Source organism: Myotis nattereri (genome assembly GCF_964212035.1).
Source record: "Myotis nattereri genome assembly, chromosome: 12".
NCBI lineage: Eukaryota > Metazoa > Chordata > Mammalia > Chiroptera > Vespertilionidae > Myotis > Myotis nattereri.
The window spans coordinates 82441486-82457202 of record NC_138087.1 but is presented as its reverse complement, the minus strand read 5'-3'; the positions used below and the strand labels follow the sequence as shown (position 1 = coordinate 82457202).

The 15717-nt window shown below is 61.4% G+C and overlaps 1 protein-coding gene across 3 annotated transcripts in view; it reads right to left on the bottom strand.

The window, feature by feature from the left end:
• EXD3 (exonuclease 3'-5' domain containing 3) overlaps positions 1 to 15717 on the bottom strand; it is a 49637-nt gene that overhangs the window by 13182 nt on the left and 20738 nt on the right. For all 3 annotated transcript variants that reach the window (XM_081103478.1, XM_081103479.1, XM_081103480.1), the window contains 9 exons: positions 8229 to 8302; positions 8094 to 8132; positions 6855 to 7021; positions 6421 to 6544; positions 5998 to 6208; positions 5777 to 5886; positions 5179 to 5341; positions 4957 to 5105; positions 4133 to 4294 (listed from right to left, as the gene is read on the bottom strand). In XM_081103478.1, the coding sequence (XP_080959604.1) occupies positions 4133 to 4294; positions 4957 to 5105; positions 5179 to 5341; positions 5777 to 5886; positions 5998 to 6208; positions 6421 to 6544; positions 6855 to 7021; positions 8094 to 8132; positions 8229 to 8302 (1199 nt within the window). The remainder of the gene's footprint in view (positions 1 to 4132; positions 4295 to 4956; positions 5106 to 5178; positions 5342 to 5776; positions 5887 to 5997; positions 6209 to 6420; positions 6545 to 6854; positions 7022 to 8093; positions 8133 to 8228; positions 8303 to 15717) is intronic.

Genomic DNA, 15717 nt, shown 5'->3' with positions numbered 1-15717 from the left:
CCCCAGCGACAGGGAGACAGCGCACTGGCCACTCAGCCCTGGGCCACGCACAGACCAAGGCGAGCGCCCTCGGGAATCCCCGGCTGGCGACAACGCTGCAGTCACCTGGGTGTCCGTGTGGGACGGCGACAGTGCTGAATGCTACTGCGAGGGGGAGATGTGGGTTAAAGCCAAACCGACTATGCAACGAGCCCCAGATCTGAATGGAAGCCTTCAGTCCAGCTCCTGGTGTGTTACACGTATGTACGTATGTGCCACACATATGTACGTATGTATTTCATCCCTCTGTCTACTGCAGAGGCCTGGAAACAAGAGCCAGCCCTGTGCCCTGGACGGTGTGGCTCAGGGTTAGAGCATCAGGCTGTGCACCGGAGGGTCCGGGTTCGATTCCAGTCAAGGGCATGTACCTGGGTTGCAGGTTCCATCCCTGGCCCCGGTCTGGGGTGGGTGCTATGTCTCTCTCTCACATCCATGTTTCTCTCTCTCTCTCTTCCTCCCTCCCTTCCACTCTCTCTAAAAACCAATGGAAAAAAGATCCTTGGGTGAAGAGTAACAAAGAAATGAAGTCCACCTGGGACTTGATGGACTGGGCCACCCCCTGGGCCACAGAGCAGGCTGCACACACACCTGGGAGCCGTGAGCACAGCCCAGTCAGGTCAGAAATCCGTTTTAAAAGGAAAACTGAAAGGCCCCCGACCCCACGTGCTCTGGAATTAAAAACACCTTCTGAGAACTCTTAAGTCAGACACGTGATTGTAACAGACACTCAGACACGACCAGAACTGGGAAAAATGGACTGCGCTGAACACGGGACTTCAAGATACATTTATGGTCTTGACTGTTTACATCGTAAAATTTAAAAGGCTGAGAATTAAAGAGCTGAGCACTCCGCTCGGAAATAACCCCAAAAGCAGAGGAAGGAAACGATAACGGTAAGAACAGACGTTAACGAGACAGAAACCAAAATGCAACAGAAGGACCCGCAGCGCCCGTGCTCGTTACGGAAAAGACCCGTGAGGCGGGCAGGCCTGAGGCTGCCGGCGCGAGGCGGGCTCTGCGGGCGTCACGGGTGCCACCGGCTCCTCGGAGAGGCCCGGCCTGTCCCCTTTGACACCCCCTGGAGAAAGGCCCAGTCGTAGCGTGACTGCGGGGCCGGGGGGGACAAGGAGCGCCTGCGGGAGGTCGGCGGCATCGCAAGGAGGCTCCGCGGCCCTCGGCTGCAGGAAGGGAGAGGAGGGGAAGCCCCGCTCGTCTCTGAGGCCTGGGGACAAGGTGACGGAAAGGAAAGTTCCGCCTGGACAGGCTCCTGAGATGGGGCCTCTAAACAGGGACTGCCTGATGGCCAGCATCGCCCCCTCCCGGGCACCGGGCACGGCCCATTTCTGCCATGTCCACCTGCGCTCCTCGAGCCCTCTTTCCGCTGGAGGCCCATCAGACTGGAGGCCCATCAGACTGGAGGCCCATCAGATCGGAGGCCATCAGACTGGAGGCCCATCAGATCGGAGGCCATCAGACTGGAGGCCCATCAGACTGGAGGCCCATCAGATCGGAGGCCCATCAGACTGGAGGCCCATCAGATCGGAGGCCATCAGACTGGAGGCCCATCAGATCGGAGGCCCATCAGACTGGAGGCCCATCAGATCGGAGGCCATCAGACTGGAGGCCCATCAGACTGGAGGCCCATCAGACTGGAGGCCCATCAGATTGGAGGCCCATCAGACTGGAGGCCATCAGACTGGAGGCCCATCAGATCGGAGGCCATCAGATTGGAGGCCCATCAGATTGGAGGCCCATCAGATCGGAGGCCATCAGATCGGAGGCCATCAGATTGGAGGCCCATCAGATCGGAGGCCATCAGATTGGAGGCCCATCAGACTGGAGGCCCATCAGACTGGAGGCCATCAGATTGGAGGCCATCAGATTGGAGGCCATCAGATCGGAGGCCATCAGACTGGAGGCCATCAGATTGGAGGCCATCAGATCGGAGGCCATCAGATTGGAGGCCCATCAGATCGGAGGCCATCAGATTGGAGGCCATCAGATTGGAGGCCATCAGACTGGAGGCCCATCAGACTGGAGGCCCATCAGACTGGAGGCCATCAGATCGGAGGCCATCAGATTGGAGGCCATCAGACTGGAGGCCCATCAGATTGGAGGCCATCAGATCGGAGGCCCATCAGATTGGAGGCCCATCAGACTGGAGGCCATCAGACTGGAGGCCCATCAGATCGGAGGCCATCAGATTGGAGGCCATCAGACTGGAGGCCCATCAGACTGGAGGCCCATCAGATCGGAGGCCATCAGACTGGAGGCCATCAGACTGGAGGCCCATCAGATCGGAGGCCATCAGATTGGAGGCCCATCAGATTGGAGGCCCATCAGATCGGAGGCCATCAGATCGGAGGCCATCAGATTGGAGGCCCATCAGATCGGAGGCCATCAGATTGGAGGCCCATCAGACTGGAGGCCCATCAGACTGGAGGCCATCAGATTGGAGGCCATCAGATTGGAGGCCATCAGATCGGAGGCCATCAGACTGGAGGCCATCAGATTGGAGGCCATCAGATCGGAGGCCATCAGATTGGAGGCCCATCAGATCGGAGGCCATCAGATTGGAGGCCATCAGATTGGAGGCCATCAGACTGGAGGCCCATCAGACTGGAGGCCCATCAGACTGGAGGCCATCAGATCGGAGGCCATCAGATTGGAGGCCATCAGACTGGAGGCCCATCAGATTGGAGGCCATCAGATCGGAGGCCCATCAGATTGGAGGCCCATCAGACTGGAGGCCATCAGACTGGAGGCCCATCAGATCGGAGGCCATCAGATCGGAGGCCATCAGACTGGAGGCCCATCAGACTGGAGGCCCATCAGACTGGAGGCCATCAGACTGGAGGCCATCAGATTGGAGGCCCATCAGATTGGAGGCCATCAGATTGGAGGCCATCAGACTGGAGGCCCATCAGATTGGAGGCCCATCAGATCGGAGGCCATCAGATCGGAGGCCCATCAGACTGGAGGCCCATCAGATTGGAGGCCATCAGATCGGAGGCCATCAGATTGGAGGCCATCAGATCGGAGGCCATCAGACTGGAGGCCCATCAGATCGGAGGCCATCAGATTGGAGGCCCATCAGATCGGAGGCCATCAGACTGGAGGCCATCAGATCGGAGGCCCATCAGATTGGAGGCCATCAGACTGGAGGCCCATCAGATCGGAGGCCATCAGATTGGAGGCCCATCAGATCGGAGGCCTGATTTCAGAAGCACTTGGAGGACTTGGCCTGAGGACCATGCTTGGAGCTGCTGGGCACCAACTTCTATGCCACATGGAGTCGCCCAGAGGAGCAGAAGCCATGAACACGTGTAAACAGACTCACTGCCAGGGACCGTCCCCATCGGGGACGCCGAGCCCACATGGGGACGCTCCTCACTGTGGCTCCTGTGGGGGTGGCTGAGGCTCCGTTTTGCCAAGACCTTGGAGAGGGCCTGGCCCTTGGCGCCGCGTCCTCTGACCTTCCGTCCTCATGTGGCCACTCAGCCTCCTCTCCAGGCCACGCCTGGGAAGCGGTCACTGCATGGTGCCCTCCTGCCACCTGGCCAGCAGGCTCCCGGCTCGGGGCAGTGCCCTCCCGAGCCCCCAGCTGGTGCTGCGTTTGTAAGCGTGACCCCAGCTCTCACAGAAGGAACCGAAAGGGAGCTCACGTGGCCTTTCATACAAAACGCCCGCCCGCCCCTTGGCGTCCGATGGGGACGCGCCCCTGGGAGGCGAGAGGGATGCGAGGGCTCCCAACGCTTGGAACGTTCCGGGGGGAAGACGCCACCTGCTCACGGGAGCAGCGAGGCGGCGCAGTGGGAATGGGGCCGCTGCTCGCGGGCACGGGCGGCAGACGCACGGCTGACGGGGTTCGGAGAGACGTGGGTCAAGCTGGCCCACAGACGGGATCAGGAGAGGGTCAGCCACAGCTGCGGCTGGGGCTGCAGGGGCGCGGTGCCCTTGGCCCGGTGGCGTCCACGCAGCGGCCGCGGCAGCACCACACACAGCCCTGCGCCCAACAGAGCCCGGGGGATGGGACATGGGACCCCGCAAACGGGACACGGGACTGAGGGCCGCGTGGAGCCCTGCCACCCACCTCGGCCGCCCGGCGGTGGTCCTCGCTGTTGCCCAGCGCCAGCACGTCGGCGCCCAGGAGGCGCAGGCTGCGCGCCAGCCCCTGCAGCATGTTGTCACACACCACGCGGAAGGCCCGGGCCGGGATCTCCGGGACCGCGCCCTCGACCGCAGCCGCCGGCACCTGCAACACAGCCCCACTCAGCAGCCGCCTGCCACCGGGACTCTGGGAGGGCGGCCCCAGGCCTGTGTGGTGGTTTGTTGGTTTTTTAAAAAATATATTTTGTTGATTTCAGAGAGGAAGGGAGAGGGAGAGAAACATCAATGAGAGAGAATCATGGACTGGCTGCCTCCTGCACGCCCCCTGCTGGGGATCAAGTCCACAACCCGGGCCTGTGCCCTGACTGGGAATCAAACCATGACCTCCTGGTTCATAGGTTGATGCTCAACCATTGAGCCACACAGGCTGGGCTGGTCGCTTTAAAAAAAAAAAAAAATTTGTAAAGAGAATCGTGAGCAATGAGCTCGATGCAGACAACAGATAAAATGATAGTCACCCACACTAGATCCCGAGAGGACCCTGCTCGGTCCCTGGGGGTCCCGTGGGCCCTGAAGTGGGGTTCAGGGAGCAGAGCACAGCCAGATGCAGCCCTGGAACTCGTGGGGGCCGGGGACACCAGGCCTGTGTCGGGAGAGGCTAGGACCCCTCCAGGAAATTGCCCACGCTCTGGGCTCCTGCTCTCCGGGTGGAGGAACCCAGGCCCCCCACCCCGGGCCCCCCCACCCCGGGCCTCCACCCTCACCAGGACCCAAGAATCCGGTGGAGGGACCCCCGTCTCCAGTCACCTGCTGGGGTGGGGCGGGCGGCTCCGGAGCCCCCGGCCTCTCGCAGTGTCCAGGCCTCGGGCTCCTGGCCAGGTCCCCCACCAGGTGGCAGCGGGCGGGCTCCCGGCACAGCGCCCAGTACACCTCCAGCAGGCAGTAGGCATCGGCAGCTGGGGGCAGGGGCAGCCTTAGCCTCCCGCCAGGGGGTGCGGGGGCATGGGGCAGGGCGGGCAGGGCACGTACCGGCATACAGAAGCTGCCCCTCGGCCAGGGGCCGCCGGTCCCAGTTGGAGAGCTGCTGCGACTTGTCCAGGGGCTTGCCCAGCACCTGCTGCACCAGGAGGCTGAGGCCCCGCGGCCCCTGAGCCTGGTCCACGCCCGGGGCAGGCACATCAGCCTCCCGAATCTGCGAAGACAGGGCCCTGGTGAGGCCGCCCAGGGGAGGATGGCATGGCCCACGCCCTCGCTGCCCAGCGCACAGTGGTCAGTGAGAGGACGGAGGGACGAGAGTGGCAGAAGCTGGCTGTACCGGGGGCTGGGGCTGGGGTCCCTGCCCACCTGTCAGCTCCGGGTTTGTGCTGAGGGCTCCTGAGAGGAGCCCAGAGCAGGGCTGGCTCCGGGGAAATCCGGGCACAGGCAGGGACACCCTCGGGGCACCTGCCGACTGGGCCCTGGTCACTGTGGTCCGGGGCAGGGCTGGCTCCGGGGAAATCCGGCACAGGCAGGGACACCCTCGGGGGACCTGCCGACTGGGCCCTGGTCACTGTGGTCCGGGGCAGGGCTGGGGTGGGAGGGCCTGAGAGGATGGACCAAGCCTGTGGGCCGCCCGCCCCGCGCTCACCTGCCCGTGCACCGGCAGCAGGTCCAGGCCCCCCTGCAGCTGCTCAGGCGCGAGGGCCAGGGCGGGGCAGGAGGCCGCCAGCCTCTTCAGGTCGCCTGCCATCCCATAGCCTGTGGGCAGGCCCAGAGGGTGATGGGCACCAAGCCAGGGGCCAACTCGCCCAGCACCGGCCCCCCTCCCTGGGGTGGGCGCGGCCGGAGCTGGGGGCAGACTGCGCTTACCCAGCTTGGTGATGGACGGGTCTGAGAGCAGCCGGGACACCAGCCCAGAGAGGGCCCGGGACGCCTGCCCATCCACCGGCTGCGTGAGCGTGAGCAGGTCCAGCAGGAACACGCGGCCCTCCACGGCCACCTGCATGAGTGACGCTGGGGGTCGGTCCCAGGCGCCGAACGAAGGCCTCCACTCCAGGTCCAGGCCGACCACCTGGCCGGGCTGCAGAGAGAGGCGGCCTGAGCGGGTGCAGCCGGGTGGGGGTGGGGGGCTGTTGGGAGGCCTGGCCGCCCTGTGAGCCCCGCGTGTGCGGCGGCCCCTCCCTCCGCACAGCAGGGCCGAGCCGTCAACCGGCCGGTGCGGTGCCCTGCTGTGGGGCGTGAGGACGAGGCAGGTGTGGACAGAGCCTCGAGGGGCAGCCCCCGGTGACCCACCTGCAGGAGCTCAGCCTCGTGCCTGGCCAGCTCCTCCCATGAGGCCAGGACGCGGACGTCCTCCCTGGCGATGGGCAGCTGGTAGTGACGGCCCGCCGTGTCCTCGAGGGGCGCCTTGGCCGTCCTGGGAGGAGGCAGCGCTGCACCTGGTGTCCGCCCCCCCCCCCCCCCCCCGTCCTGGCCTGGCTGGGAGGGGCCTGCCCTCCGTCCTCCTCCCACAGGCCTCTGTGGGCGTGAGAGCTTCCTGGGGTGTGCGGCCCTGACGCGGGGCTCCCCAGGAGGGACCCCGTCTCCCGTGCGCTGCTTGTCTGCTTGCTGGGAAGGGGTGCGCACATGCTTCCTGTTTCCGATTTCCAAACCACTGGCATATAAAACCCCAGGGACAGGGGCCCAAGGGCGCGTCCCCCTTGCTGGCCCCCAGCCTGGGGGCTCACCTGCCCTGGAGCCTGAGCCGGCAGAGCTCCGTGGCCACTGTGGCCGGCAGCCACTCCTCGGGCAGCGACAGGTCCAGCGCGCACCGGGCCACCGTGGCCGCATCGTTGCGAGAGGTCAGCAGCCGCAGCAGCCGGCCCTGCAGCCACTCGCTGGACCCCACCAGGCCCTGGGGACAGGCAGGATGGGCTGTACCGCCTGCCCTGTGGGCGGGGAGGTGGGTGCAGACGCCCGAAGCCCAGCCCAGACCTCACCCTGCAGCCGGGCGCAGCCTCAGGAGGGCTCTCTGTCCTGAGCCGCGGCGGCCGCTGCACCCACAGCCGGTCGACTGTCCCCTGCCCACCCTCCGCCGGCCCCTCTCGCTGCCATGCTCGCGGGACCGGCCAGCACCTCCTCTCAGCCACGGGCCCTGCCACCAGCCCGTGGTTGGGCCGCGCTCCTCCCCGCTCCCCGTGGGCAGCTCCCAGCCCCCGGCCGCCCCACACCGCATCCCGCGTGGGAGCAGGGGCTTCCCACCAGCATCCGCTCAGCCCGGAAGCGCCCGGGGCCACCCCCACCGTCCCGCACGGCTCCGCCCCCAGCAGGCTGGGCTCCGCTTTCCGCAGGTTCCCACGCGGACAATACATGGAAACCCTCCGCATTCTTCAGGATGTCCGCTGCCCCGCGGCCGGCTGGCACCCGGGGGACTGCCTTCCGGGCCTTGCCTGGGGTCCGCGTTCCTCTCCAGTGACTCACACCCCCTCTCCCGCCGCCCCCCTCATCCAGGGCAGCTCAGCACTGCCCCCCACTGGATGCCACTCAGGACACCAGATGGCGTCTGCCCATCTGGGAGGGAGGTGACCAGCCCCATGACCAGGCCCTATGCACACGGCACCGGTCCCCACAGACCCCCGCCTCCAAGGCCACTTCAGCCCTGTGGCTGAGATGACCCCGGCCGGGGTCAGGGGGCGGCCCTGTGGCTGAGATGACCCCGGGGTCAGGGGGCGGCCCTGTGGCTGAGATGACCCCGGCCGGGGTCAGGGGGCGGCCCTGTGGCTGTGATGACCCCAGGGTCAGGGGGTGGCCCTGTGGCTGAGATGACCGCGAGGTCAGGGGGCAGCCCTGCCTCCAGCACGGCCTAAAGGGCAGAGGCTGCTGGGAGGGCCCTTCCTTGGCACCTGCTTGCCCACCTGCGGGGCCTGGACCACAGGCCTGGCCTGCACAGTGAGCGCCCCCCGCAGGCCGGCCTCCCACTGACTCACCCGCACGAAGTCGGCCCAGTCCTCCTGAGACAGGCTGCCCTGCGGGGACACCAAGGGCCTGTTCCAGCGGCTGCTCCGCACGCGCCTCACGGCCCCTCCCCCCAGGCCCGGGCCCGGCCTGCGACACACACGCACCTCCACAAACCGCTTGTAGCACAGGTAGCGCAGGGCCGCCAGGCGCTGCTGGCCCACAGCGTGGGGACACGACGCTGCAGGAGAGGAGAGGGCGGCTCAGCGCCGTGTCTGCGGCTCCCACGGCCTCACCCCCCTCCCCTCGGCCTCACCCCCCTCCCCACGGCCTCACCCCCATCCCCACGGCCTCACCCCCCTCCCCACGGCCTCACCCCCTCTCCCCTCTGCAGCCTTGGCCTCCGCTGCCTCCACCCATATCGGCCGCTCGTCAGGCCCTGGGGGGCCTCGATGCCAACCGGCAGAGCTCACAGCCCTGCGATGCCGGCGAGTAAGCACCAGGATGGGGATCACGCAGCCAGAGAGGAGAGATGCTCTCAGAGACGAGCAGGGAGCCCGGCCACGGGGCCAGGGGCTGAGCGTCGACCTAGGAGCCAGGAGGTCACCATTCGACTCCCGCTTGGGGCTCAGACCGGGTTGTGGGCTCGACCCCAGCGGGGGGCGTGCAGGAGGCAGCCGACGAGTGATTCTCTCTCATCATTGATGTTTCTCTCTCTCCCTCTCTCTTCCTCTCTGAAATCAATAAAAAAAATATATTTAAAAAAGATGAGAAGTTAAATGTCTTTGTAACGACACATTTCCACCCGCCCGCGGACTCAGGTCACGCACAGCCTGGCCTCTGACCACCATGGGGTGAGCAAGCCCCGCCCGGCAGGTGACGGAAGAGTCACGCTGCTGGGGCCCCAAAGCACATTCCCAATCAGCCCGTGGGCGACGGAGGAAGTCACGGCGGGAACTGCCTTGAGCCAAACAACAATAAAGGCAGCTCTGACCTTCGGACGCGCTGAGGAAGGAAGGGGGCTCAGCCCCGGGTCCAGGGGGCGGGGCGGGCGTTCCGGAGACAGGACCAAAACAGCCAAAGGCCGGACAAGAGAAGCAAAACGCAACACGGGGCCGGCCTCACACGAACACCCTCCGCACAGCAGGGAACGAGCCAGAAAGCCAGCGGCCACCTGCGGAGAACGGCCACCCACCGACCGGAGGAGAAGCAGCCAAACCACCCCTCCCCCCCCCGCCTGGGGGGACGAGGGGCAGAGCCGCGAACAGAGGCTCCAGGAGGACCCACGGGCAGCAGCCACGAAGGTGCCAACGCCACTCCCACCCGCAGCCGGCGGGAGCCACGGGCCTCGCCTCGCCCGCCGAACGGCCGCACGAAGGACAGGAGGCACGTGCGGGCGCGCGGGGGGGAGGGGCCGCGTGCCCGTGGCTGGGGGGAGAGCCGGTCAGCTGCGCGGTGGACAGCACGGAGGCTCCTCCGTGAAAAGCCAGAGCTCCCTGAGGGCAGCCCAGCCCTGGGCACGCACCCGGAGGACGTGAGACCGGGTCGTGGAGAGACCCCCCGCCCCCGGCTCACGGCAGCACCCAGGGTCCAGGCACGGAACCACCAAAGTGCCCATCAGCCCACGGGCGCAGACGTGGGTCACACATACACGGACCATCACTCAGCCATTCGAGAAGAAAAACAGCAAAACGGAGGAAGTCCTGCCTTTACCGCCATGAGGTCACGGGCCGTGCGGCACTGCGAGTGGAGTCTGACCCTGCCCGCCCCACAGAGGAGGGGAGGCTGCGGGGAGGCCGGGAGGGGTGGCTGGGGGTGGGAAATGGATGGAGGACGTCACAAGGTCCACATTCCAGTTCAAAGAGAAACGACGTCCGGGGTGAGGCACAGAGGGTAGCCAAGGTTAACAACGCCTGCACCACACAGACATTACACGCTCCCACACGGGAAGAACCTGCACCACACAGACGTTACATGCTCCCACATGGGAAGAACCTGCACCACACAGACGTTACATGCTCCCACATGGGAAGACCCTGCACCACACAGACGTTACACGCTCCCGCATGGGAAGAACCTGCATCACACAGATGTTACACGCTCCAACACGGGAAGAACCTGCACCACACAGACGTTACATGCTCCCACATGGGAAGAACCTGCACCACACAGACGTTAAACGCTCCCATCAGGAAGAACCGGCACCACACAGACATTACACGCTCCCATCAGGAAGAACCTGCAACACACAGACGTTACACGCTCCAACACAGGAAGAACCGGCACCACCCAGATGTTACGCGCTCCCACATGGAAAGAACCTGCACCACACAGATGTTACACGCTCCCACATGGGAAGAACCTGCACCACACAGACATTACACGCTCCCATCAGGAAGAACCTGCACCACACAGATGTTACACGCTCCCACATGGGAAGAACCTGCACCACACAGATGTTACACGCTCCGACATGGGAAGAACCTGCACCACACAGACATTACACACTCCCACATGGGAAGAACCAGCACCACACAGACATTACACACTCCCACACGGGAAGAATCTGCACCACACATATGTTACGCGCTCCCATCAGGAAGAACCTGCACCACACAGACGTTACACGCTCCCATCAGGAAGAACCTGCACCACCCAGACATTACACGCTCCCATCAGGAAGAACCTGCACCACCCATATGTTACGCGCTACCATCAGGAAGAACCTGCACCACACATATGTTACGCGCTCCCATCAGGAAGAACCTGTACCACACAGACATACATGCTCCCACACAGGAAGAACCTGCACCACACACTCATACACGCTCCCACATGGGAAGAACCTGCACCACACAGACATTACACACTCCCACATGGGAAGAACCTGCACCACACAGACATTACACACTCCCACACGGGACGAATCTGCACCACACATATGTTACGCGCTCCCATCAGGAAGAACCTGTACCACACAGACGTTACACGCTCCCACATGAGAAGAACCTGCACCACACAGACGTTACACGCTCCCACACAGGAAGAACCGGCACCACCCAGACGTTACAAGCTCCCATCAGGAAGAACCTGCACCACACAGACGTTACGCGCTCCCATCAGGAAGAACCTGCACCACACAGACGTTACACGCTCCCATCAGGAAGAACCTGCACCACGCAGATGTTACACGCTCGCACATGGGAAGAACCTGCAAAACACAGACGTTACACGCTCCCATCAGGAAGAACCTGCACCACACAGATGTTACACGCTCCCACATGGGAAGAACCTGCACCACACAGATGTTACACGCTCCGACATGGGAAGAACCTGCACCACACAGACATTACACACTCCCACATGGGAAGAACCAGCACCACACAGACATTACACACTCCCACTCGGGAAGAATCTGCACCACACATATGTTACGCGCTCCCATCAGGAAGAACCTGCACCACACAGACGTTACACGCTCCCATCAGGAAGAACCTGCACCACCCAGACATTACACGCTCCCATCAGGAAGAACCTGCACCACCCATATGTTACGCGCTACCATCAGGAAGAACCTGCACCACACATATGTTACACGCTACCATCAGGAAGAACCTGCACCACACAGACATACATGCTCCCACACAGGAAGAACCTGCACCACACACTCATACACGCTCCCACATGGGAAGAACCTGCACCACACAGACATTACACACTCCCACATGAGAAGAACCTGCACCACACAGACATTACACACTCCCACACGGGACGAATCTGCACCACACATATGTTACGCGCTCCCATCAGGAAGAACCTGTACCAAACAGACGTTACACGCTCCCACATGAGAAGAACCTGCACCACACAGACATTACACGCTCCCACACAGGAAGAACCGGCACCACCCAGACGTTACAAGCTCCCATCAGGAAGAACCTGCATCACACAGACGTTACACGCTCCAACACAGGAAGAACCGGCACCACCCAGACGTTACGCGCTCCCACATGGAAAGAACCTGCACCACACAGATGTTACACGCTCCCACATGGGAAGAACCTGCACCACACAGACATTACACGCTCCCACATGGGAAAAACCAGCACCACACAGACATTACACACTCCCACACGGGAAGAATCTGCAACACACATATGTTACGCGCTCCCATCAGGAAGAACCTGCACCACACATATGTTACGCACTCCCATCAGGAAGAACCTGCACCACCCAGACATTACATGCTCCCACACAGGAAGAACCTGCACCACACACTCATACACGCTCCCACATGGGAAGAACCTGCACCACACAGACATTACATGCTCCCATACGGGAAGAATCTGCACCACACATGTTATGCGCTCCCATCAGAAAGAACCTGCACCACCCAGACGTTACACGCTCCCATCAGGAAGAACCTGCACTACACAGACGTTACACGCTCCCACACAGGAAGAACCGGCACCACCCAGACGTTACACGCTCCCATCAGGAAGAACCTGCACCACACAGACGTTACACGCTCCCATCAGGAAGAACCTGCACCACCCATATGTTACGCGCTACCATCAGGAAGAACCTGCACCACACATATGTTACGCGCTCCCATCAGGAAGAACCTGCACCACACAGACATACATGCTCCCACACAGGAAGAACCTGCACCACACACTCATACACGCTCCCACATGGGAAGATCCTGCACCACACAGACATTGCATGCTCCTACACAGGAAGAACCTGCACCACCCAGCTGTTACACACTCCCACATGGGAAGAACCTGCACTAACCAGACATTACACGCTCCCATCAGGAAGAACCTACACCACACAGACGTTACACGCTCCCACATGGGAAGAACCTGCACCACACAGACGTTACACGCTCCCACATGAGAAGAACCTGCACCACACAGACATTACACACTCCCACATGGGAAGAACGTTCACCACAGAGACGTTACACGCTCCAACACGGGAAGAATCTGCACCACACATGTTACGCGCTCCCATCAGGAAGAACCTGCACCACACAGACGTTACACGCTCCGACATGGGAAGAACCTGCACCACACAGATGTTACACACTCCCACATGGGAAGAACCTGCACCACACAGACATTACACACTCCCACATGGGAAGAACCTGCACCACACAGACATTACACACTCCCACACGGGACGAATCTGCACCACACATATGTTACACGCTCCCATCAGGAAGAACCTGTACCACACAGACATTACACGCTCCCATACGGGAAGAATCTGCACCACACGGTACGCGCTCCCATCAGGAAGAACCTGCACCACACAGACGTTACACGCTCCCACATGAGAAGAACCTGCACCACACAGACGTTACACGCTCCCACACAGGAAGAACCTGCACCACACAGACGTTACGCGCTCCCATCAGGAAGAACCTGCACCACACAGATGTTACGCGATCCCATCAGGGAGAACCTGCACCACACAGACATTACACGCTCCCATCAGGAAGAACCTGCACCACACAGACGTTACACGCTCCCATCAGGAAGAACCTGCACCACACAGACGTTACACGGTCCCATCAGGAAGAACCTGCACCACACAGACATTACACGCTCCCTGCAGGGAGAACCTGCACCACACAGACATTACACGCTCCCATCAGGAAGAACCTGCACCGCCCAGACGTTACACGCTCCCATCAGGAAGAACCTGCACCACCCAAATGTTACACGCTCCCATCAGGAAGAACCTGCACCACCCAGCTGTTACACACTCCCACATGGGAAGAACCTGCACCACACAGACATTACACGCTCCCTTCAGGAAGAACCTGCACCACCCAGACGTTACACGCTCCCATCAGGAATAACCTGCACCACCCAGACGTTACACGCTCCCATCAGGAAGAACCTGCACCACCCAGACGTTACACGCTCCCATCAGGAAGAACCTGCACCACACAGACATTACACGCTCCCTGCAGGGAGAACCTGCACCACACAGACATTACACGCTCCCATCAGGAAGAACCTGCACCACCCAGACATTACGCGCTCCCATCAGGAAGAACCTGCACCACACAGACGTTACACGCTCCCATCAGGAAGAACCTGCACCACACATATGTTACGCACTCCCATCAGGGAGAACCTGCACCACACAGACGTTACGCGCTCCCATCAGGAAGAACCTGCACCACACATATGTTACGCGCTCCCATCAGGAAGAACCGGCACCACACAGACATTAGATGCTCCCATAAGGAAGAACCTGCACCACACAGACATTACACGCTCCCATCAGGGAGAACCTGCACCACACAGACGTTACACGCTCCCATCAGGAAGAACCTGCACCACACAGATGTTACGCGCTCCCATCAGGGAGAACCTGCACCACACAGACGTTACACGCTCCCATCAGGAAGAACCTGCACCACACAGACATTTCACACTCCCATCAGGAAGAAACTGCACCACACAGACATTACACGCTCCCATCAGGAAGAACCTGCACCACACAGATGTTACATGCTCCCATCAGGAAGAACCTGCACCACACAGATGTTACGCGCTCCCATCAGGAAGAACCTGCACCACACAGACATTACACGTTCCCATCAGGAAGAACCTGCACCACACAGACATTACACGCTCCCATCAGGAAGAACCTGCACCGCCCAGATGTTACACGCTCCCATCAGGAAGAACCTGCACCACACAGACGTTACACGCTCCCATCAGGAAGAACCTGCACCACACATATGTTACGAGCTCCAATCAGGAAGAACCTGCACCACCCAACATTACGCGCTCCCATCAGGAAGAACCTGCACCACACAGACGTTACACGCTCCCATCAGGAAGAACCTGCACCACACATATGTTACGTGCTCCCATCAGGGAGAACCTGCACCACACATATGTTACGCGCTCCCATCAGGAAGAACCGGCACCACACAGACGTTACACGCTCCCATCAGGAAGAACCTGCACCACACAGACATTTCACACTCCCATCAGGAAGAAACTGCAACACACAGACATTACACGCTCCCATCAGGAAGAACCTGCACCACACAGATGTTACATGCTCCCATCAGGAAGAACCTGCACCACACAGATGTTACGCGCTCCCATCAGGAAGAACCTGCACCACACAGACATTACACGTTCCCATCAGGAAGAACCTGCACCACACAGACATTACACGCTCCCATCAGGAAGAACCTGCACCGCCCAGATGTTACACGCTCCCATCAGGAAGAACCTGCACCACACAGACGTTACACGCTCCCATCAGGAAGAACCTGCACCACACATATGTTACGAGCTCCAATCAGGAAGAACCTGCACCACCCAACATTACGCGCTCCCATCAGGAAGAACCTGCACCACACAGACGTTACACGCTCCCATCAGGAAGAACCTGCACCACACATATGTTACGTGCTCCCATCAGGGAGAACCTGCACCACACATATGTTACGCGCTCCCATCAGGAAGAACCGGCACCACACAGACATTACACGCTCCCTGCAGGGAGAACCTGCACCACACAGACGTTACACGCTCCCATCAGGAAGAACCTGCACCACACATATGTTACGCGCTCCCATCAGGGAGAACCTGCACCACACAGACGTTACACGCT